Below are 21,930 nucleotides of genomic sequence, written 5' to 3' on the forward strand. Positions count from 1 at the left end.
CTTTGGTTACACGCAGCCGAATACGCGGTGACCACGGACACCTGCCGCGGCAGGTGCTGTTTGTGGTTTTGAGACGTTCTCAGTCGCTAAATACCACTTCGGACTCCTAGCTGGGCAAGGCGGGTATCTGACATATTCTTGAAATTGAAAGTCATTATTCCTCTTGCATTTCAGGGTCAGTGGGAAAGAACTTGGCAAGCAAGACGAACGTGTACATCTCCAGCAGTGCGGGAGCCCGATGGCGAGAGGTCAGCTCCCCCCCCCCCCCCCCCCCCACTCCCGACCCCAACCTGCCCCCAGCCTCAGCCCGTGTTCTTGTTTGTCTGAGAACACGATTGGGCCTCAGCGTTTCAGGAACACTTGTGGCCTCAGGTGGAGGTCAATGGCACCAAGTATGACTATAAAATAAAGAGGGGAACCCAGAGCCACACGTGAGCGCCCGCTGCGCTGACTTGTGTCCACACCTTGTAATGTGGGCTCGCGATTTTGCCGAAAGATAGCCCTTTGAATCAAAAACAGACCTTTTCTTCCCCCCGCCTTGTAAATGTAACTAAATATCCCAAGAGGACAAAGCAATGCCCAGTTTGCTGGGCCTGGCATGGGGCGGGTACTCAGCATAACGTTGGCAGCCCCTGTCAGCAAAGGACGGTGTGGGTATCTGGTGTGAAGCTGGCTGTTTTATTTATTTTTGTATCTTTTTTTCGTTAAAACTTCTAAAAAATGTTTGTTTATTTTTGAGAGAGAGAGAGTGCAAGCGAGGGAGGGGCAGAGAGAGAGAGAGGGAGACACAGAATCCGAAGCAGGTTCCAAGCTCTGTGCTCTCAGCACCGAGCCCGACGCGGGCTCGAACCCGTGAACTGGGAGAGCGTGACCTGAGCCGAAGTGAGTCGCTCAATCGACTGAGCCACCCAGGTGCCACAGAAGACTGTTTTTACCTTAAGTTCGTAGAGCTACTTTGGGTCCTTAGGCACTGATCATACTAGTTCTGAAAGTAGAACTCGCTTTATAGTCCCAAAATGTTCATCCAGCCTTGGACATTAGAGAATTGCCAAACCTGTTTAAAAAAAAAAAAAAAAAAAAACCGAAAAACAACGCTTTCAGCAGCCTCCCATGCCAAGGGGTGGCTTTCAGGGGCACTCTCCTGCCCGTGTGGGGAGCCACCAGGAGATCGCAACAGACTACTGGGCAAGAATTTAACTGAGTACGTCTCGCATGATGTCAGGAGGGATGTAGCGTTCTCAGAAGAGCCAGCATCCTCACGGTGCTTCTTATTGGGGAATGTGATATGTACACGTTCATATTTACTTCTTTATTTATTTTTATTGTTTTTTCTTTGAGAGAGAGAGGGTGCAAGTGATCCAGGGGGAGACTGGGGCAGAGAGAGAGAGAAAGAGAGAATCCCAGGAGGGGCAGAGGGAATGAGAGAGTGAGAGAGAGAAAGGCAGGGCTCACCCAAAGTGGGGCTCGTGTTTATCCAATGAGGGGCTTGAGCTCACTCGATGTGGGACTTGAACTCACAAACCGTGACCTGAGCCTAAGTCAGATGCTTAATGTCTGAGCCACACAGGCACCCTGTACACATTTATATTTAAATATGTACTATGTGAAGCATTAATAATACCCGACGTTTGTTTGGCTTCTGTACAGTTTACAGAGACCTAGCACCTCTCTCCTACGAGGTAGGGCTTACAGTCCTTCAGGCTGAGGGATCTGGGACCGAGACGTCATGTGTGCGCGTAAATAAAGAACCATCCAGGATGGTGGAGAACATAACTCCGTGTTCGGGTGAAAGATGTCGTTCAGGCCCAGGAGTCAAAAAGCGTGAACAGTTTGGAGTGTGGGGGGCATCCCTGCGCCGCCCCCTTGGGAAGGATTAAACAGCTGGCTTTCCTCTTCTGGGGAGCCAGACCTTCCTTTTGAAACGGGGTGTTCTCTCCTCAGCGGATAGGCTTGTGGTTTGTTTTGGACCTTCTGATGTCGGTGTCCTCTGGGATTTGAACATCTGCGAGTGCTCTCCTTCAGGGTAGAAAGCAGTGGCTTGTTTCTTCTCCAGTGAAGCAGTGTCATGTGGCTAATGCTGGGGCCACTCTTGTGCCTCCTGCCAGGCATGCTTCATGCCCGCCAAGAGCAGCCATTGCACAAGGGATCTTATTTTTGGAAGGAGGGGAGAGGAGGGTTGAGACCGCGTCTGTGCGAGTGGGCATCTGAGTGCGCTCAGGCGGTGTTCGCATGGGACAGTCTGGGGGTTTGAAGGGCATGGGTGGTGACAGGGGAAGTGTGAGATAGAGATGCGGTGGGTAGAGGTTGCCCAGAAAATTGGTGACTGTGCTTCTCGTTCCCCTCCCGGTACTCATGAGTAGGTAAATTCCCCGATCCCGAGTTCTTTTCTGTGCTGTCTTTCCTTACCTTTATTTGTTGAGGACGGTAAACTCTGCATAGGAAAGGGTACGGTGTGATCAGAATTGGTCACCATCCCTAAACCGTCGCCGACCCCACCGTTAAGACAACAAGCGTTTCTGTCCCTCCCCAAAGTATCTTTCTTCCCCCTTCGCAGTCCATCCTTCTCTTGACCTCGTCCCTGCCAGATTATTAGTTAGCGTTTTCTAGAATTTTATATAAATGGATTCATAACATGCCACCCGTTTGCCTGGCTTCTGTCCCTCGTCATGGTGATTTTGAGGTGTATTCATGCGGTTTCATGTATCAGGGGCTCTTTCCCATTTTGTTGTTGATTAGCGTCCCACTGTAGGGATATTCTACAATTTGTTTATCCATTCGTCTGTTGATGGGCATTACGGTTTTTGCCGATTATAAATTATAGCGGTTATAACATTTGATTACGTGCTTTTTTTTTTTTTTTTTTTTTAGCTACATATTTCTATTTCTTCCGGGCTGATACCTCAGAATGGAATGACTGGACAGCTTAGTGGGTCTTATGTTTAACTTTTTAAGGAATTACCAAATTGTTTTCCCAAGTGGATGTACCATTTTACATTTCGACCAACAGTGTGTGAGAGTTCTGAATGCTTCAGGTCCACGCCAACAGTTGGTATGGTCAGTCTTTTTAATTTTAGACCGTTTGATGAGTATGCAGTGATGTCTCATCACGGTTTTTAAAAAATGTTTATTTAGTTTTGAGAGAGGGAGAGAGAGAGAGAGAGAGAGCGAGAGCGAGAGCGAGCGTGAGCAGGGTAGGGGCAGAGAGAGAGGGAGGGAATTCCAAGCAGGCTCCTTGCTTTCAATGCAGAGTCCTCTTTGGGGCTCAAACTTATGACCTGTCAGACTATGTGTGGCCTGAGCTGAAATCAAGAGTTGGCCACTTAACCAATGGAACCACCCAGCACCCCTCATTGTGTGTTTTAAAATTTTTTTAAATTTAATTTATTTTCTAAAATTTATTTTGAGAGAGAGAGAGCATAGCAGGTGAGGGGCAGAGAGAGGGGGAGAGACAGAATCCCAAACAGTCTCCATGCTGTCAGCACAGAGTCCAATGCGGGCTTGAACCCATGAACCATGAGCTCATGACCTGAGCCAAAATCAAGAGTCAGGCTCAGTGTGACTGAGCCACCCAGGCATCCCCCTCATCATGGTCTTAACTGGCCTTTCCTTGGTGACTGATGATGCTGAGCTTCTTCTCATATGCTCATTGGCTATTTAAAAATCATGCTGTGCAGTGTTCACATCTTGTACCTATTTTACTTCAGTTTGTTTTAATTAAAAAAATTTTTAAAAGTGTTTTTGTTATTTTTTAGAGAGAGAGAGATCATCACGCGTGAGCTGGGGAGGGCCAGAGGGAGGGAGGCAGAGGATCTGAGGCAGGCTCTTCGCTGACAGCAGAGAGCCCGATGCTGGGCTTGAACTCCATGAACCATGAGATCATGACCTGAGCCAAAGTCAGACGCTTAACCAACTGAGCCACCCACGTGTCCCACTTGCCTTTTTTTTTTTTTTTTTTTTTTTTTTTTGATGATTATAGTGGACACCATGTATTGTTGGCTGATAGATGTTACTCCTGACTGTCGAGAAAGTTAGACGAGTCTGGGAGGTCCTGGGACCTTTTCTTTGTGAGCCTGGATAAATCTTCTGTGCCCTTTGGAGCTGAGGCTTTCCCCATCTGAAATTGGGTAGTTGATTTAGAATTATAAAATGACAGCCTGTCAGAGCCGACCAGGGTCCTTATGTGTCAGCATCGATGATGAGACTGAGGCCCCCGCACGGTGGCTGGACCGGGTCTAGGGCCAGTCTCCTGAGCACCCGCCGCCCCTCCTTGTCCCACAGAGTCTGCATGAGTGGGTGGGTTTATGGGAGAAGATGAAGTGGCAAGATGGAGCAGGGACAGCACAGGCTGTGGGCTGGGATAGCCCTGGCGCCATTACTTAATTGTCGAACGGAATTCAAGAGTCGGATGCTTAACTGATTGAGCCACCCAGGTGCCCCAGAATACTTTTTAAAAAGAGATTTGAAGGACCATTTTTTAAAAGTTTATTTATTTATTTTGAGGGAGGGAGGGAGGGAGGGAGGGAGGGAGAGAGAGAGAGAGAGAGATCACAAGCAGGGGAAGGGCAGAGAGAGAAGGAGAAAGAGAGACTCCCAAGCAGGCTCCACACTGTCCGCACAGAGCCCGACTCAGAGCTTGAAACCATGAACTGTGAGATCACCCAGCCAAAATCACGAGTCAGATGCCTAACTGAGCCACCCAGGCGCCCCTCAGAATACTGGTGACACCCAACGTTGGGGGAATTTCCCCTCACAAGGAGCGATTCTCCAATTCTCTGGACACCAACTGGATGTCCTACACTTGAGTCCTACACTCCAGCTAGCTGGAGTCACCACAGACCCCGCAGGTTAAGGGTTCAGTCTCGTGAGACTGAGCCCCACCCCACCTCACCTCTCATGCTAATTGCAAGGTACAGGTTGTCACTTATTCTTCTGACTGAGCAGCTTATAAATAGGATGTTCCTATGAACACCCCCCCCCCCCCCACCGCCCCGCAAGCTTCTTGGGTTCCATAATTTGCTAGAATGGCTGACAGAATTCAAGGAAATATTTACTTACGTCCATCAGTTTATTATGCAGGATATTACAAAGGCTACAGATGAGTAGCTGGATGAAGAGGTACATAGGGCAAGGTCCAGAAGGGTCCTGAGCTAGGAACTTCTGTCCTCATGGAGGTGAGATGTGCCAGCCTCCCAGCATGTGGATGTCTCCATCAACCTGGGAGCTCTTCACATCTCTCAGTTAAGGGGATTTTTTAATTTTTATTTTTGTTAAAAAAATTGTTTGTTTTTTTTTTTAACATTTATTTTTGAAACAGAGAGAGAGAGAGAGAGAGAGTGCGCGCATGAGCAAGCATGAGCGGGGGAGGGGCAGAGAGAGAGGGAGACACAGAATCTGAAACAGGCCCCAGGCTCCAAGCTGTGAGCACAGAACCCGACGTGGGGCTCCCAACTCATGGACTGCAAGATTGTGACCTCAGTCGGATACTCAACTGACTGAGCCACCCAGGAGCCCCAGGGATGTTTTTTTTTAATGGTGGCTTCATCATTTAGGCATGATTGATTATGAACTTAGACTCTCCAGCCCTCTGTCCTTTCCCCAGGGGATGGGGTGGGGCTGAAAGTTTCAGGCTTCTAATCGTGTTTAGATTTTCTGGTAGCCAGCCCCTGTACTGTCCAGGGGTCCACCGAGAGTCACCTTATTAGAACAAAGGACTCTCCTATCATCTAGGAAGTTCTAAGGGATATAGAATATATAAGATACACATCACTCCCATCAGTCAGGAAGTTACAAGGTTTTTAAGAGCTCTGACCAGGAGCTGGGAATGAAGACCAAAGTACGTAATTTTTTTCATTATCGTACCATCACATATATGATATGGTATTTACATTGTTTGATTCTTGACTATTATACTAATCTCGAATTACTGGGATAAACTCGATTTCATTATGATATATTATCCTGATTAAAATTTTTTTTTAATGTTCATTTATTTTTGAGAGAGGGAGAGACAGAGTGCAAGCTGGGGAGGGGCAGAGAGAGAGAGAGAGTGAGACACAGAATCCGAAGCAGGCTCCAGGCTCTGAGCTGCCCGCACAGAGCCTGACGCTGGGCTCGAACTAACGAATCGTGAGATCATGACCAGAGCCAAAGTCGGACGCTCAACCAACTGAGCCACCCAGGCGCCCCGATATATTATCCTTATTATATAAGGTTAGGTTTGAGTCGCTAATACTTTGTTACAGATTTTTACATTATTCACGAGAGAGATATTGGTCTGCTTTGTTTTTTTTTTAATGTCTTTTCAAGTTTTGGAATTAGGGTTGGGCTGGTGTCATAGAACAAGTTGAGCAGTGATTCCTCTTTTATGTAAAAGTGGTGTTGTTGTTTTTTTCTTGAATAATTAACCAGTGAATGTATCTCGACCTAGAGTCGTCTTCTGTTTTTTTTTTTTTTAATTTTTTTCAAATTTATTTTTAGTAGCACTTTTTTATTCTTGGAGTCTTCTTGGGAATGTTTTGGTTAGAAATTCAGTTTCTCTGGCAGATAGAGAACTATTCAGATTTTCTACGACTTGTGTCTATCTTGGTGAGTTTCATCTAAGTTACTGAATTTATTGGGTTAAAATGACTCAAGGTATTTTTTAATTTTTTTTAATGTCTATAGGATCTGTGGTGATAACCTGTTTTCATTCCTGATATTGATAATTTGTGTGTTTTTTTTTTTTTCTATTTTGCTTTTATTAGTTTAGTTACTGGTTTGTCAATATTGTTGATCGTTTTAAAGAACATGCTTTTGGCTTTGTCTCTGTTCTTTCTTTTGTTGATTTCTGCTCTTTAGTATTGTCTTTAACGTTACTTACTTCGGATTTACTTTGCTTTTCTTCTTGTAGTTTTTTTGGTGTAACTTTAGGTCACTGATTTTAGATGTTTTTCCTAATAGCAACATTTAAAGCTGTAAGTTTTCCTCTAAATACTGTGTTAGCTACGGCCACAAATTTTAGACATGTTATAATTTTGCTGTCACTCAGTTCAGAGTATTTTTTAATGTTCCCCTTTAAAGTTGAGATGTAATTCACATACCATAAAATTCACCATTTTATTTATTTACTTATTTTATTTATTGGGTGTGGAACCCAGTGCAGGTCTTGAACTCATGACCCTGAGATCAAGACCCGAGCTTAACCGACTGAGCCACCCAGGTGCCCAAGACTGTTACCATTTAACATAATTATTGATATAGTTGGATTTAGGTCCAGGATTTTATGTATGTATATATGATCTTTATTTTTTATTCCTCTGTTCTTCCTTTACTGCCTTTTTAATATTATTTAGATAGTTTTGGCATTCTACTTTTATTTAGGTATTGTCTTTTTTATTATATTTCTTTATATTTTTTAAATAATTTATTTATTTTGAGAGAACATGGGAGGGGCAGAGAGAGAGAGGGATAGATAGAATCCCAAGCAGGCCCCACCCTATTAGTGTGGAGCCTGACGTGGGGCTTGAACCCAGGAACCATGAGATAATGACCTGAGCCAAAAGCAAGAGTCGGTTTCTTAACCAACTGAGCCACCCAGTTGCCTCTCTTTGTATTTTTTTAGCGGTTACTCTGAGGATGACAACATGTATATTTAATCTTTCATGGTCTTTTTTGAATTAACATTGCTCTTAACATAATGTTACACCTAACCTAAAATTTAGAAACCTTGCAAGCACGTAAGTCCCTTTCTCTTTTCCTGACCTTTTTGTTATTATTCTGTGTATCCCATTGAGATACATTAAAACACTATAAGACAGTGTTTTTGCTTTTGTTTTGCTTTACCTGTTTTTAAATACCAGTTTTAATATCAGTTTTAAAGAGTTCAAGGGGGAAAAAACAGTCTCTCATATTTACCCAGGTTATTTCTTTTGCCCTTTCTTCATTCCTGAGAATCCCTGTAAGCCCCTGATAGGTTTCCCTACGGCCTCAAGAAACTCCTTTAGCATTTTTTGTTGAGCAGACCTATTGGCTATGCATTTTCTTGGTTTTCCTTCATTTGAGAATCTCTGTATTTCGCTTTCCTTCCTGGAGGATATGTGTGCTGGATATAGAATTCTGGTTTGACAGTAATTTTCTCTCAGTGCTTTAAAGACGTGCTACTATCTTCTTGCCTCCCTGGTTTCTTATGAGAAATCTGTAGTCATTTTAGTTTCCAGTTTCCTGTATGCAATGCGTCATTTTGTGTAAATGCTTCAATGTTTTTTTCTTATCTTTGGTTTTCAGCAGTTTTCTTGTGATATATCTAGATGTGGTTTTCTTTGCGTTTGTCCTGTGTGGGTATGCTGATCTTGAGTATGTGAATGTATGTTTTTCACCACATTTGGTAAAGTTTCTGCCATTATTTCCTCAATTTTTTTTTTCCCTGCTCTAGTCCCTTTTTCCTGTTATTCTTGGACTCCAGTTACACATGCTTAGACCTTTTATTATTGTCCTCCCTGTCTGTGGAGCTTTTTTCTTTTCAATCTTTTTTTGTGTGTTCTTTTCTTTTTTTAATTTGAAAATGTTTGTTATGTTTGTTTATTTTTGACAGAGAGACAGAGTGCGAGCTGGGAGGGGCAGAGAGAGAGGGAGACACAGAATCCGAAGCAGGCTCCAGGCTCTGAGCTGTCAGCACAGAGCCCGACTCAGGGCTCGAACTCACGAGATGTGAGATCGTGACCTGAGCCGAAGTCGACTGAGCTACCCAGGCGCCCCTGGTGTGCTCTTTAGGATGCATAATTTCTACTCTTCTATATTTATTGCCAAGTTCACCAGTTCCTCTGTCGTTTCCATTCTGTTGTTGAGCCCATTAGTGAATTTGTTACTTCAGATGTTAGATTTTTCTGTTCTAAAATTCTTTCCTTAAAAAAGAGTTTCCACTTCTCTGGGAAGAATTCATGTCTTTTGTTCGTTTCAAGTGTGTTTTCCTTTAACTCATGAGACAGAGTTATGATCGTTATTTAAAGTCTTCGGCATTTGAATCATCTTGGTGTTGGCCCCGTTGATTGTCTTTTCCCTTGAGAATTGGACACGTTTTATTGATATGCTTGCATGTTGAGTAATTTTGGATTGTGTGCTGGACATGTGAATGAGATGCGTGGAATAAAATCTACTGGAGGAATGTCGATATTTTTGTTTTAGCATGTAGTAAATCTGCTCAGATTCAGACTTGAGCTTCCTTTTTGTATTCTGAGGGTGGCAGTTAAAATCTCAGTTCCGTTCGCTAAACCTTTGCTGTGCTGGTTTAGGTCCTGCTGCACACATGTTTAGTTTAGGGGTTGGGCATGAGTTCATATACACAGAATTAGAGGATTTACTTGTTCGACACTTTCCCCTCTGGGATTTCATCCACATTCTCCCAGGCCTGTAGGGGCTTTGTTTCCTGATTCCTTAGGCAGAAACAGTTTCTCCTGAAGGTTTAGCCATCCATCTGGGACTGAGGTATTCCATGACTGGGACTTTCCCTTGGGGCAAAGCCATACCAGGGAACCCCAACCTTGTGGTAGCTTCTCAGGTTTTTAAGTCCCCTACACAAGCCACCTGATTTTGTTTACTTTTCAGCATCCTTGGGCAGTTGATTTTTGTATCTTGTTCAAAGTTTTCAGTTGTAATTGGCAGGGACGATGGACTGCTGTGGGTTTATATAATTACGGTAGAATTCGAACTCCAGTTGGTTAATTGTTAAATTTTTTTTAATGTTTATTTATTTTTGAGAGAAAGAGAGAGACAGAACGTGAGCAGGGGAGGGACAGAGACAGAGGGAGACACAGAATCCGAAGCAGGCTCCAGGCCCTGAGCTGTCAGCACAGAGCCCGACGCGGGGCTCGAACTCACAAACCGCAAGATCGTGACCTGAGCCGCAGTTGGACGCTCAACCGACTGAGCCACCCAGGCGCCCCTCCAGTTGGTTAATTTTTAATCTCTGGTTGGTGAGAGTAGATTTGGGTTTGACTCCTGCCTCTACTGTTTATAGTCAGCCCCTTTAATATGAACCCTACTTTCTTCATTTGCGAAAAAAAAAAAAAAATTAGGATATGAGAACTTGCTGCCCTATCCCAGGGTCGTGTGGAGCAAACGAGGTAATGGATGTGAATGTGCCCTGAAAACCAAAACATTGTATTCAAGTGGTTGGTGTTGCTGCTGCATTTTCATGTGTGTGCCCGTGTATGTGTGTGCCTGTGTGGCGTGCATGGTTTCTGCCCAGTCACCTCCACAGCGGTGGCATCAGCGCTGGCTTTTCCTCTTTAGGCACTTCCTGGACCTCACTACTATACTTGGGGAGATCATGGCGGCATCATCATGGCCATCGCCCAGGGCATGGAAACCAATGAGCTGAAGTAAGTGTTTCCGATGAAGCTTTTTCTTTTAACGTCACGCTGTACTCCCCACAATTTAAGTCTGTGAGTATAAGCGGATTATCTCTCTACAGCCTTAGATTGTTGACGGCACAGTTTATGACCTCAGCGTAATAAACCCCCGTTTCTAATAGGGGGATGATAATCTGCCCTTCCTATCTCAAGGGGGTATCATAAGAAACAGATGAAATAATTTTATTGAGCCTACAAAGGACAGCTCTCTATAAATGTAAATTAATAATGGCCAAACAATTAACTAGGGACTTTAACTTGTCTTTCTTTGCTCTGTGTGTGACATAGAATGAGTGATAATAAAAACAGTCGATAAATGATAATAGTACCTGAGTAATCATTTCAGAATGCATTCTACGTGGTAATCAGTTGACTTCTGCTGTGATCCATTTGGGTTTTGGGATTCATAGGAACAGACCTAGAAGGGACATTTGGGGTTAACTGCTTCATGTTATAAATGAGAAAACTGAGGCTTAGTAAGGTAAGGTAGCTTGCTGAGGATTCCCACATCTGTTAGTGACAGGCCGGGCTGGTACTCATGTTAAATTGCATTCTGTACTCTTTGCAGATGTATTGCTCTGAAAAGCAAAAATGTCAAGGGTCTGTAAACTCTGCCTGCGTAAGTCTGCTTTTATCGGAACCACTTTGATTATTTTTGTCTGAGTTGGGACAAAAGTTAGTTTTGTTAACGTTACGTCAGGGCACACGGGCTGTCACTTCTCCCTATTTTTAAAAAAATGAGCCTGTGGCTCAGTTGGTTGAGCATCCGATTTCAGCTCAGGTCATGATCTCATGGTTTGTGAGTCCGAGCCCCGCATCGGGCTCTGTGCTGACAGCTCCCTCTCTCTCTGTGTCTCCCTCTCTCTCTGCCCCTCCCCTGCTCATGCTCATGCTCCCTCTCTCTCAAAAATAAATAAATGTTAAAAATTAAAAGAAAGTTTATTTGTTTTGAGAGAGAGAGGGAGAGCTAGAGCGCACATGCACACATGCTAATTGAGGAGTGGCAGAGAGAGAGGGAGACAGAGAATCCCAAGCAGGCTCCTCTCTGTCAGCACAGGGCCTGACACGGGGCTTGAACCCACAAACCGTGAGGCCATGACCTGGGCCAAAATGAAGAGTTGGACGCTTAACCACCTGAGCCACCCAGGCGCCCTCCCAGTTTTGAGCTGAACCCACAAGATGTATTACTAACGGAGGTGGAGAGGCTTCGCTAATCATCTTGTTTAATGCAAGGAAGAAAGCCTTCTTTTCCTTTGCTCCTTTTAGAAACAGGGTTCAGCAGCAAGAGAGAGGTGGGTGGTTTGAAAAAAGAGGCCTTAGCATCTGGTTTCCCCTGTGGTGAATTTGCCCTGTGCTGAGGAGCCTGGCCTCAAAGAAGCAGAGAGAAGCCAAGTCCTGGCGTCTGGCTGTTCTCCAGTCCGTATGGCCCTGGTCAGCTGCTTCTCTCGAGCCAAGAGTCAGAAGCCCTGTTTGTGCGCAGCACTGCATTCGCATTCCGATCGGTGTTTGCTCCCATGAGGACAGTCACCGAGCGCTGTGCTTCCCACATTTGAGCTGCCATTTATTTACCTATCCGTCCACTTATTTATTTATCCATCAATTATCAGTTCGCATCTCACGCGCTTAGCAAACCTGAATCGTGCCGGGTACTGAGTCTCTAAAATAAGATGTTTCCCCTCACTCGGAAGGAGTCCATCCTCCAGGACTAAGATCCCCAGGCCAACACACGGTGTGACGGTTGGGGCACTGCTGTGTGAGACATATGGTAGGGGACACAGTTTGGCTTCCTGTGCATCCCATGCCATTGTTTGAGTGGCAGTCCGATCGTAGAGTCAGTTTCTGGTTCTCCTAGGTTAACTTCTCTGCAGATTCCATTTGCATTCCGGGCTGGCTTCACGGAAGCCGTTCGCGTGACTCTGGTCCTCTCACACCATCTGTCGGTGCACCCGTGCTCCGGGAACGCAGTGTCATTGCTGCACTGGCAGGAGCAGCACACGGTCAGGAAAATAAACCTGCCAGAAAATCACTGTGCCTTCCCCAGACATTTAAAAGTGACCGCGGGGTTGTGGACTTGAGGGTTTGTGGGCACTGTGGCACCTTTGTATTGCTCCGGGTTGTTTGGAGGCATCTGTATGGGTGGCTCAAATAAATCACTTGCAAATTCGAGAATATTTTCAGGCCTCCTAGTGACAGGCGCATGTGTCCCGAATATCAGTCTGAGCTTGGCCTAAATCTCTGTAGCCACCTGGCATTTACTTAGTATGTTGCTTTCAGAGGTTTTTGTTTTGTTTTGGTTTGCTTTTGGGGTTTTTTTGTTGTAGTGGTGGTTTTGTTTTGTTTTCTGCTTCTCCTGCTTCTTTGCTTTTGACCTGTCACCCTGTGCCATCAGCTTCATCAGAAGAGAAGCAGGAAATAATACTATGGTTAGTTCATATCCTCAGACTGCAGTGTCGACTTACTGTGATACGTGAGCATGAACAGAGGATTTCTGTTGCAGGTCTAGATGTGTTGGGCCCCTTCAAGTCTGGCCTCCCCGACCACCGTGGTCGCTCTCCTTGAGTCTCGCGGCGTTTGTTGGCTGTCTTATTATTTGGGCATTGATCACATATGGACGTCCCTCGCTAGTTACCCTTTCGTTATATGCCTGACTTTTTCAACTCATTAACAAGGTCTTTTGCTCAGTATTTCTATTCTGTAAAGGCTAGCAGGTGCTGAGTCAGTGTTTGATTGTTCAATAAATAGGTCATGCACACTTAGTCTTGCAAGGTTGCCTATTTCTTTACTGATTTATTTAAGCATTTACTTGTTTTTGAGAGACAGAGCACGAGCAGGGGAGGGGCAGGGAGAGGGGAAGGCACAGAATCCGAAGCAGGCTCCGGGCTCCAAGCTGTCAGCACAGAGCCTGACACGGGGCTCGAACCCATGAACTGTGAGATCTGAGCTGAAGTTGGACGCTTAACCAACTGAGCCACTCCGGCGCCCCTCTTTACTGATTTATAAAACCAGAAGGGGTGCAGGACTGTGGCAGGTGCGCGGCTCTGAGGGGACCGCTCCCACAGTGCTCTGCCTAAATGGCAATGGCTGGAACTCAAGTAGGAGTGGCAGGGGGTCGGGGTTGGTCCCCCAGATATGTGCAACCCAGAGGCATCAAGGGCTAGCCCAGTCTACCTTCCTCACTTTTCACATAAGGAAATAATGTGACTTGTCAGTAGTTAGGGCCCAAGCTGGAACTCGAGCATATTTCTGTTAGATAATCATTTCACGTCAATTACGCGAACATTTGTTGAACACGTGCAATGAACCAGAGGCGGTTCTAGGTACGGAGGATGCAGAGGCAAGTGAGGCATCATTCAGGAGCTGCCTGTGCCCACTGTGGCTCTGTTATGTCTCTGAGCCAGCTACAAAGAGAGGCCAGGGGAAGGACCTATTTCGAAAGGGAGCTTCCTGACACAAAGCCTTAGGGAAGAAAGCCATCATCAGGAACAACAGGAACTCTCGTAAGAGTTTCAGTAGGGACAGAGGTTGGAACATTGCTTAATGTAAGAGTTAGGTTTTTGTTTTGTCTTGTTTTGATGGTAGTTCTTTTAAATTATTCACATCTGGGGTGCCTGGGTGGCTCAGTCGTTTAAGCGTCTGGCTTCGGCTGGGGTCATAATCTCATGGTTCAGGGGGTTTGAGCCCCGCGTCGGGCTCTGTGCTGACAGGTCGGAGCCTGGACCCTGCTTCAGATTCTGTGTCTCCCTCTCTCTCTGCCCCTTCCCCGCTTGCGCTCTGTCTCTCTCTCCCTCTCTCTCTCTCAAATATAAATATACATTAAAAAAATTTAAACTATTCACGTCTTTCTTTCCCTGATTAGCACAGATAACTAAGAGTTGGCCATTACTTGTTCAGGTTCTGCCTGGACTCTCCTCTGAGGCTGTTACCTTTGTTATTGTTAATTGAAACTGAGAGCAAGAAGTGGAACCCTGTATTTTTTGCTCTTGTGTTTGCATGTCTGAAATGAGTAAATAAGAACCCCTTCTGGGGATTCAGCTTCATTCGATCAGCACGTTGTCACCGTGAACCTGCTCAGGGGATGCACGGTTTTGTTGTGTATAATCAGTGTGTTCTTCAGAGAAGGAGCTGCTGTGTTCTTCCACTCTGATAAAACAAAACAAAACAAAACAAAACAAAAACCCAAACACAGGTTTGCTGACTTGATCATGAAAGACAAGATCATTTTCCATTTCTTCTAGGCAGGTTTACCTGCCAGCAAAAGGCTATTCTTGGTAGTTTACTAATAATATTTTGGACTCGCCCAAAAGCATCTTTCCTCACAGGAGATTTTTTTTTTAATTTTTTTTTTAACGTTTATTTACTTTTGAGACAGAGAGAGACAGAGCATGAACGGGGGAGGGTCAGAGAGAAAGAGGGAGACACAGAATCCGAAACAGGCTCCAGGCTCTGAGCTGTCAGCACAGAGCCCGACGCGGGGCTCGAACTCACGGACCGTGAGATCATGACCTGAGCCGAAGTCGGAAGCTTAACCGACTGAGCCACCCAGGTGCCCCTCTCATAGGAGATTTTTGATTGAATAGGGCTTTCCTCCCGGAGCCCCGAAAAGACAGTGCAAAGATTACATTCGGCAGTGCAGCTGTCTTTTCTGGACCTGAGTTCTGGAAGCAGCCCCTTGGTTCCAGAATGTGGGAGATGGCAGTTAGCCCGCACGCTTGTGGCAGCATTAAGGCGGGGGCGGGGGGGTACCACTTACTGGGACGGTTGCAGAGAGAGCCATCCCTACCTGCTTCATTTTAACCCTCATGTGGTCTCTTCGGCCTTTGGGTTATAGTGAAGCCGGTGTTATCACCTGTTAATTGTTAAGAAACTGAGTGATGAGGTTCAAAAAATACAGTGCAGTTCATTTAATTTCCTTTAGCAAATGTTAATTAATGCCCCTCTGTGTGCCAAGAAAAGTGCCAGCTGCCAGGGGCGGGAAAGTGAGGAGGAGGGCTCGTTTCTGACAAAGGGCAGTCTGCTCGAAGATGCTCACAAAATCAGGTCATGAAAATAGAGTACGGGGTAAGGTAGAAGGAGCACACGGTGCTGTGGGAACACAGAATGGGGGCCAGGGAGAAGGAAGGAGAAGGAAGCCAGGAGAAGGAAGGAGGAGGAAGAGGAAGCTTGAGCGAGGTTGGTGTGCCATTTCAGGGTTAGAAAGACCTTGGCCAGAGAAGGTCGGGCATGAACCAGGATGGAAGGTGTAAGCTCGAGTAGTAATAGAATGCAGACTGCAGGGAGGGGGCCGTGAGACATGGGGATTGAGGTCGGTGTAGGTAGGGGCTGGGGGCCGGAGGACCTCCATGCCTCCCCCGGAGAGATCAGACTTGCCTTTCAAAGTCGGGGGTCCTAAAAACGCCTAGAGGGTTTTCAGTAGGGGAATGACAGGGCTAGATTCACGTTATGGAAAAGATGGCTCTGGCCAGCTGAGGAGGATGAACGTTAAAGAAGCAAGAGTGGACGTGCGAGAGGAAGCTGGTGGGGGGACTGAGCATTTTGGGGGACAACGTCTGCAGGACTGCTTTTGACTAGGATGACGGGGGACGCTGATCAGACCCTTCGTAGAGGCGCAGGGGAAAGTGAGGGGAGCAGGCCCTGAAAGGCCATCAGAGGAATGTGGGTTTGGACACGGTGAGCTGAATTGCTCTGGGCCGTCCAAGGGGAGATGTCCAGCAGGAATCTGGACGTAGTCCGTCATCTGGGTTGGCCTCCCGCCAGCGCTTGAAAGCATTTTTATGGAAGTCCACCAGTCTTTCCTTGAATAGTTTGAGTCACAGGAAATTTACCAGATCACGAGGGGCTTCCATTTCACTTTGGGACAGTTTGTTCATGTCTCCATTTGCTCACCATTTTTATCCATTTATTCCTTTACGAATGGAGGTTCTCAGGTCGGAGAGAGCCCCAATTCTCCTCTCTCCGGTTTCTAGGGTGTAGGCTTAGTTCTGCCCCCAGGAGACGCACACAGAGGCCCTTTCCTCCTTCCCCTGAACACCTTTCAGGATCTGAGGCCCCTCCCTGTCCTCCTGTGTGTCTCCCATTCCGTGGCAGGTGGCTCCGGTTCCTGTCCTCTGATGCTGTGGGATCCCGACCCTTCACCATCCGGGTCTCCTTTAGCCCACCTCACGATGTCAGTGCTTTCAAATGTGGGGCCCAGATCTGACCCCAACATGCGGGGATGAACACCAACGCAGCTCTGGACACCCAGTTTCTGCCAGTGAGAACCCAAGACTCTTTTTACACTTCTGACCGCCTCCCTACCTTTCTAGCTTCTGCTAAATCATCTTGTAGAAACTGAGATATCGATTTACACGCCATGAGATGCTCAGATTGTAAATCCACCGTTTAGTCAGTGCTGGAGGATGCCTCGTCAAGATGCAGAAAATTTCCATCACCCCAGAAAATCCCTCTGTGCCCCTTCCTCCAGTACCACCGCCCCACCCCAGCTAGAGGCAACTGATGGTCCGATTATATTTTTATCACTGTAGGTTACTTCTGCCGCTAGCAGAATTTCCTGCATTTCTTATCTGGCTTCTGCTATTCAGCATCATATTTTTGAGATCCTATCTGTGCTGTGATCTCTACCAGTAGGTTAAGTTCAGTTTCACCGTGAAACCTACAGATCTTTTTTTTTTCTTATGGATTTTATTAAAGGCATGATTTTCTTTTTCTTTTTTTCTTTTAATTTTTTTATTTGAGTATAGTTGACCTACGATGTTACATTAGTTTCAGGTGTGCAACGTAGTGATTCAGCATCTCTGTATGTTCTGCTGTGCTCACAAGTGTAGCCACCATTCGTCACTATACCACACTACTGTAATATCGTTGACTTGAGACTATATTTAGTAGTAGTATTTTATTTTATTAAAAAAGTTAAAAAAATTTTTTTTTAACGTTTATTTATTTTTGAGACAGAGACAGAACATGAGCGGGGGAGGGGCAGAGAGAGAGGGAGACACAGAATCGGAAGCAGGCTCCAGGCTCTGAGCCATCAGCCCAGAGCCCGACACGGGGCTCGAACTCGCGGACCGCGAGATCGTGACCTGGCTGACGGACGCTCAACCAACTGAGCCACCCAGGCGCCCCTAAAAAAGTTTTTTAACGTTCATTTATTTTTGAGAGAGAGAGAGACACAGAGCGCGAGTGGGGGAGGGGCAGAGAGAGGGAGACACAGAATCGGAAGCAGGCTCCGGGGCTCCGAGCTGTCAGCACAGAGCCCGACGCGGGGCTCGAACTCACAGATTGAGCTGCAGTCAGACGCTCAACCGACTGAGTCACCCCGATGCCCCAGTAGTAGTAGTGGTATTTTTAAAGTTTATTCACTTTGAGAGCGAGAGAGTGAGCATGCGGGCAAGCAGGGGAGGGGCAGAGAGAGAGAGGGAGAAAGAGAGAGAAAATCTGGAGCGGGCTCTGTGCTGTCAGTGCGGAGCCCAAGGTGGGGCCCGGCTGGAACTCATGAGACGTGAGATCTTGATCTGAGCTGGAATCAGGAGTTGGACCCTCAACCGACTGAGCCACCCAGACGCCATGAGATTTTATTTTGAATAGGTGCGTGTAGGGTGGAAATGCCACCTTCAGCATTAATGGAAACTCCAGAAGGAAACTAGGGTAGTTAAACATGCAGCATACTTTCCTTTCCTTGCATCTCTGGGAGTACGTAGCTGTCTGTCTCCACAGACATAACCCAGGAGGCCCGTGACTTTCGTTGCTATCGTGTAGGAAAACAGCCTGAGAATGAAGACCACAGAGAGGAAAAATGATCAAGGGGTGGAGAAAACAGACTGAATCCCAGCGATAGCTTTGCCATACTGAGGGGACTTGTGCCATTGGACTGCTCACATTCATGAAATAACGCATTCTTTTAGTTAATTAATTTATTTTACCTCCAAGCCAGTTTGAATCGTATTGTAACTTCATGATAAAGGCAGTATAACCCTTCACTAGCTGGGTAACCTCAGCAAATTGCTTATCTTATGGAGACTCAGTTTTCTCATCCGTGGAAACGCCTCACAGTATTTTTAACATGGTAATTTAAACAAGGTAATTGATGCAAATAATGGAGTGCATTATCTCGACTTAGAGTAGTTTTATTATCACTACTTTTTTTCCTTCCCTATAGCGTTGGTTTCGGGTGTAGAATTTAGGGGTTTATCACTTACGTATAACACCCAGTGCTCATCCCAACAAGCGTCCTCCTTGTGCCCGTCACCCATTTGGCCCATCCCCCACCCACCGCCCCTCCAGCAAGCAACCCCTCAATTTGTTCTCTATAGTTAAGAGTCTCTGATGGTTTGCTTCCCTCTCTGTTTTTATCTTACTTTATTTTTCCTTCCCTTCCCCTGTGTTCAGTCTGTTTTGTTTCTTAAACTCCACATAGAAGCGAAATCGTATGGTATTTAAGACCAGATTTTCTCCATCTTGGGTCTGAGCAGGTAGGCTTTTGAAACAACATGTGGAACTTTTTTCTCATGTTTGCTTATTCTTTTGATGTAATAAGAAGAGTGTTTTGAATCCTGTTTGGGCATTAATTCCATTATCAGTCCAATTAGCCTTGTAGGCTTTGCACATTTGATGGGTTGACCTTCCATATTGTTATTCATATCTTTGACTAAAGCAGGGAGCAGTGTGGGAACGAGCGATCTCATTTGGGGTTGGGTTCACACCATATGTCGGCAATCAGCACACTGGGACTTGTTTTCCCAGCGGTGAATTTTATCTAGCTGTGTGGTCCATAGAGATCCTTATGAAGAAAGAACATTCTCTATCATTGCCCTCTTCTTCAAATCAAGGATTACCTTGAGAAAAGGAAGTGGGATTCAATTGTTGTGTTGTGACTTGGGTGTGAAACCATGTGAGTCCCAGCCCTGACTTCCTTCTTTTCTAAGGTCTCTCAGATCAGCTGTTGCCATTCTTGAAACCATTTTTTAGTTCCTTTTTTTTTTTTTTTAATGTTTATTTATTCTTTGAGAGAGAGACAGAGACAGAGAACGAGTGGGGGAGGGGCAGAGAGAGAGGGAGACACAGAATCTGAAGCAGGCTCCAGGCTCTGAGCTGTCAGCACAGAGCCTGATGCCGGGGTTTGAACTCATGAACCACCAGATCATGGTGTGAGTTGAAGTTGGATGCTCAACCGACTGAGCCACCCAGGCGCCCCCATTTTTATGTTCTTTGGGAAAGTAAAACTATTCTTCCTCTGGGCTTCAAGAATCTCTGTTCTTTGTGATTCTTTTAGAGATTCTTATCTGCCATCATATTTTGAACTTTTTCTCTTCTCTAGAACGTTCTCTCTTTTGTACTCATTTTCTTTTAACGTCCCTGTCTTTTTTTTTCCTGCCTTGTCCGGTCTGAAGATCATTCTTGGTAAAGATACAACCAAAATAGAAATTGAGTGGTTCTGCCTTTTTTTTCTTCTTTCTATTGTTACTATTTATACCAGTGACCATCAAAAGGATGATCCCTTTCTGGTTCTTTATAGAATTTCTTGCTAATACTTTGTAGAATTTACTAGGCAACCAACCCACCATCCCACTGACTCACGAATCTATCACTAATTGTTATAATTTGAAGCATAATCTTTGACTCATTTTGGGTTTGTTTGCTCACGGTTGCTGCAGATTACTTGCCATCAGAATTATAACGGGAATTAACTAGCAGATAAGTAGTGCTCTTTAATTTTTTTTTGCCTTTGGTTGTATGGCTCTTTTCTTATTGTGAACATGTTTAAAAATCTGAGTTCATCGGGGCGCCTGGGTGGCTTGGTCGGTTAAGCGTCCGACTTCAGCTCAGGTCATGATCTCACGGGTCTGTGAGTTCGAGCCTCGCGTCGGGCTCTGTGTTGACAGCTCAGAGCCTGGAGCCTGTTTCAGATTCTGTGTCTCCCTCTCTCTCTGCTCCTCCCCTGTTCATGCTCTGTCTCTCTCTGTCTCAAAAATAAATAAACGTTAAAAAAATTAAAAAAAAAAATCTGAGTTCATCAAGGACCTTTCCGTACAGCCACACATTAATGTCTTGAGTATTACCACTTCCCTTATTTAGTGTATCTGTGTTATATTTATATTACAAATTTATTACATTAATTATATTAAATGACCTTCCCATCCTCTTGAGAGTTTTGACCCTGGGATTATGTGTATATTTTTTTTAACATTGAAAAAACTTTTTTTTTAATTTATTTATTTTTGAGAGACAGAGAGAGATAGAATATGAGCAGGGGAGGGGCAGAGAGAGAAGGATAACCAGAATTCAAAGCAGGCTGCAGGCTCCAAGCTGTCAGCACAGAGCCCGATGCGGGGCCCGAACTCACAGACTGTGAGATCATGACCTGAGCCCAAGTCGGATGCTTAGCCTACTGAGCCACGCAGGCACCCTTATGTGTGTATTTTTATCTGAACATTTTGAATCCTCCAGTCCTGAAGGTTAGGGCTCTGATGGTCTTTCCTGACTGTAGGAATACACAGGTGACTTGGTTTGTTTTCTTGCAAGGCTGTTGTCATTTTCACCCCATCAGTACATGTTGTTCTTTAGGGGATCAGAACCTGGTCTAGAGTAGATGTCCCCCTAACTGTTGCAGTGGTAACGTGACTTGCTTCTTCCCCCAAACTCAGAAAAAGCACCGCTTTCTTTTTTTTTTTTTTTTAATTTTTTTTTTTTTTAACGTTTATTTATTTTTGAGACAGAGAGAGACAAAGCATGAACGGGGGAGGGTCAGAGAGAGGGAGACACAGAATCCGAAACAGGCTCCAGGCTCTGAGCTGTCGGCACAGAGCCCGATGCGGGGCTCGAACTCACGGACCGCGAGATCGTGACCTGGCTGAAGTCGGACGCTCAACCGACTGCGCCACCCAGGCGCCCCAAATAAATATTATTTTTAATAAGACACGTGAGCACACGTATCTCTCTTTTTTTTTTTTGGAAAGCCCCCAAGTTCCGGTGGTGCTCTTTTTGTTTATTTATTTTAATGTTTATTTATTTTTGAGACAGAGAGAGAGACACAGCATGAGCAGGGAAGGGGCAGAGAGAGAGGGAGACACAGAAGCAGAAGCAGGCGAGATCATGACCCGAGCCGAAGTCGGACACTTAACCGACTGAGCCACCCAGGCGCCCCAAGCACCGCTTTCTAAATGCGCAGTTTGTTCTCAAATACGAGGCTCTGCTTGGCCATGTATCAGTCTCATCAAAGTGTCATCCCATCAGTCATCTGGGAACCTCTCAAGAAATGGGGTGCTTCATTTCCTAAGGTTATCGGGGGTTCAAGGAGCTCCTAAACGGGAGCATTACGGGGCAGTGTGCAAATGGACCTCCAGCATTATCCCTGATAGCTCTCATCCTGTCTGGATAATAGGCCAGCTTTTCCCATTCATTTTCCTTTAAAAGTGATACTCAGCCGTTAGCTCATCACACTCATGCAAGGAGAGTGAATGAGTTAACTTATCCCTATATCTGCTTCAAAATCAGCTTCAACCAAACGCAGTTCAACCAGGTGAGGATTTCTCCTCTTTGGAAGATCCGTAGG

The 21,930-nt window shown here is 45.5% G+C and overlaps 1 protein-coding gene across 1 annotated transcript in view; it reads left to right on the top strand.

Annotated features, from left to right (window-relative positions):
* The window catches only part of SORL1 (sortilin related receptor 1), a 172,305-nt gene that overhangs the window by 62,907 nt on the left and 87,468 nt on the right, over positions 1-21,930 (top strand). The window contains 2 exon segments of the mRNA XM_030333675.1: positions 175-248; positions 10,267-10,355. Coding sequence (XP_030189535.1) covers positions 175-248; positions 10,267-10,355 — 163 coding nt within the window.

This window comes from Lynx canadensis, chromosome D1 (genome assembly GCF_007474595.2).
Source record: "Lynx canadensis isolate LIC74 chromosome D1, mLynCan4.pri.v2, whole genome shotgun sequence".
NCBI lineage: Eukaryota > Metazoa > Chordata > Mammalia > Carnivora > Felidae > Lynx > Lynx canadensis.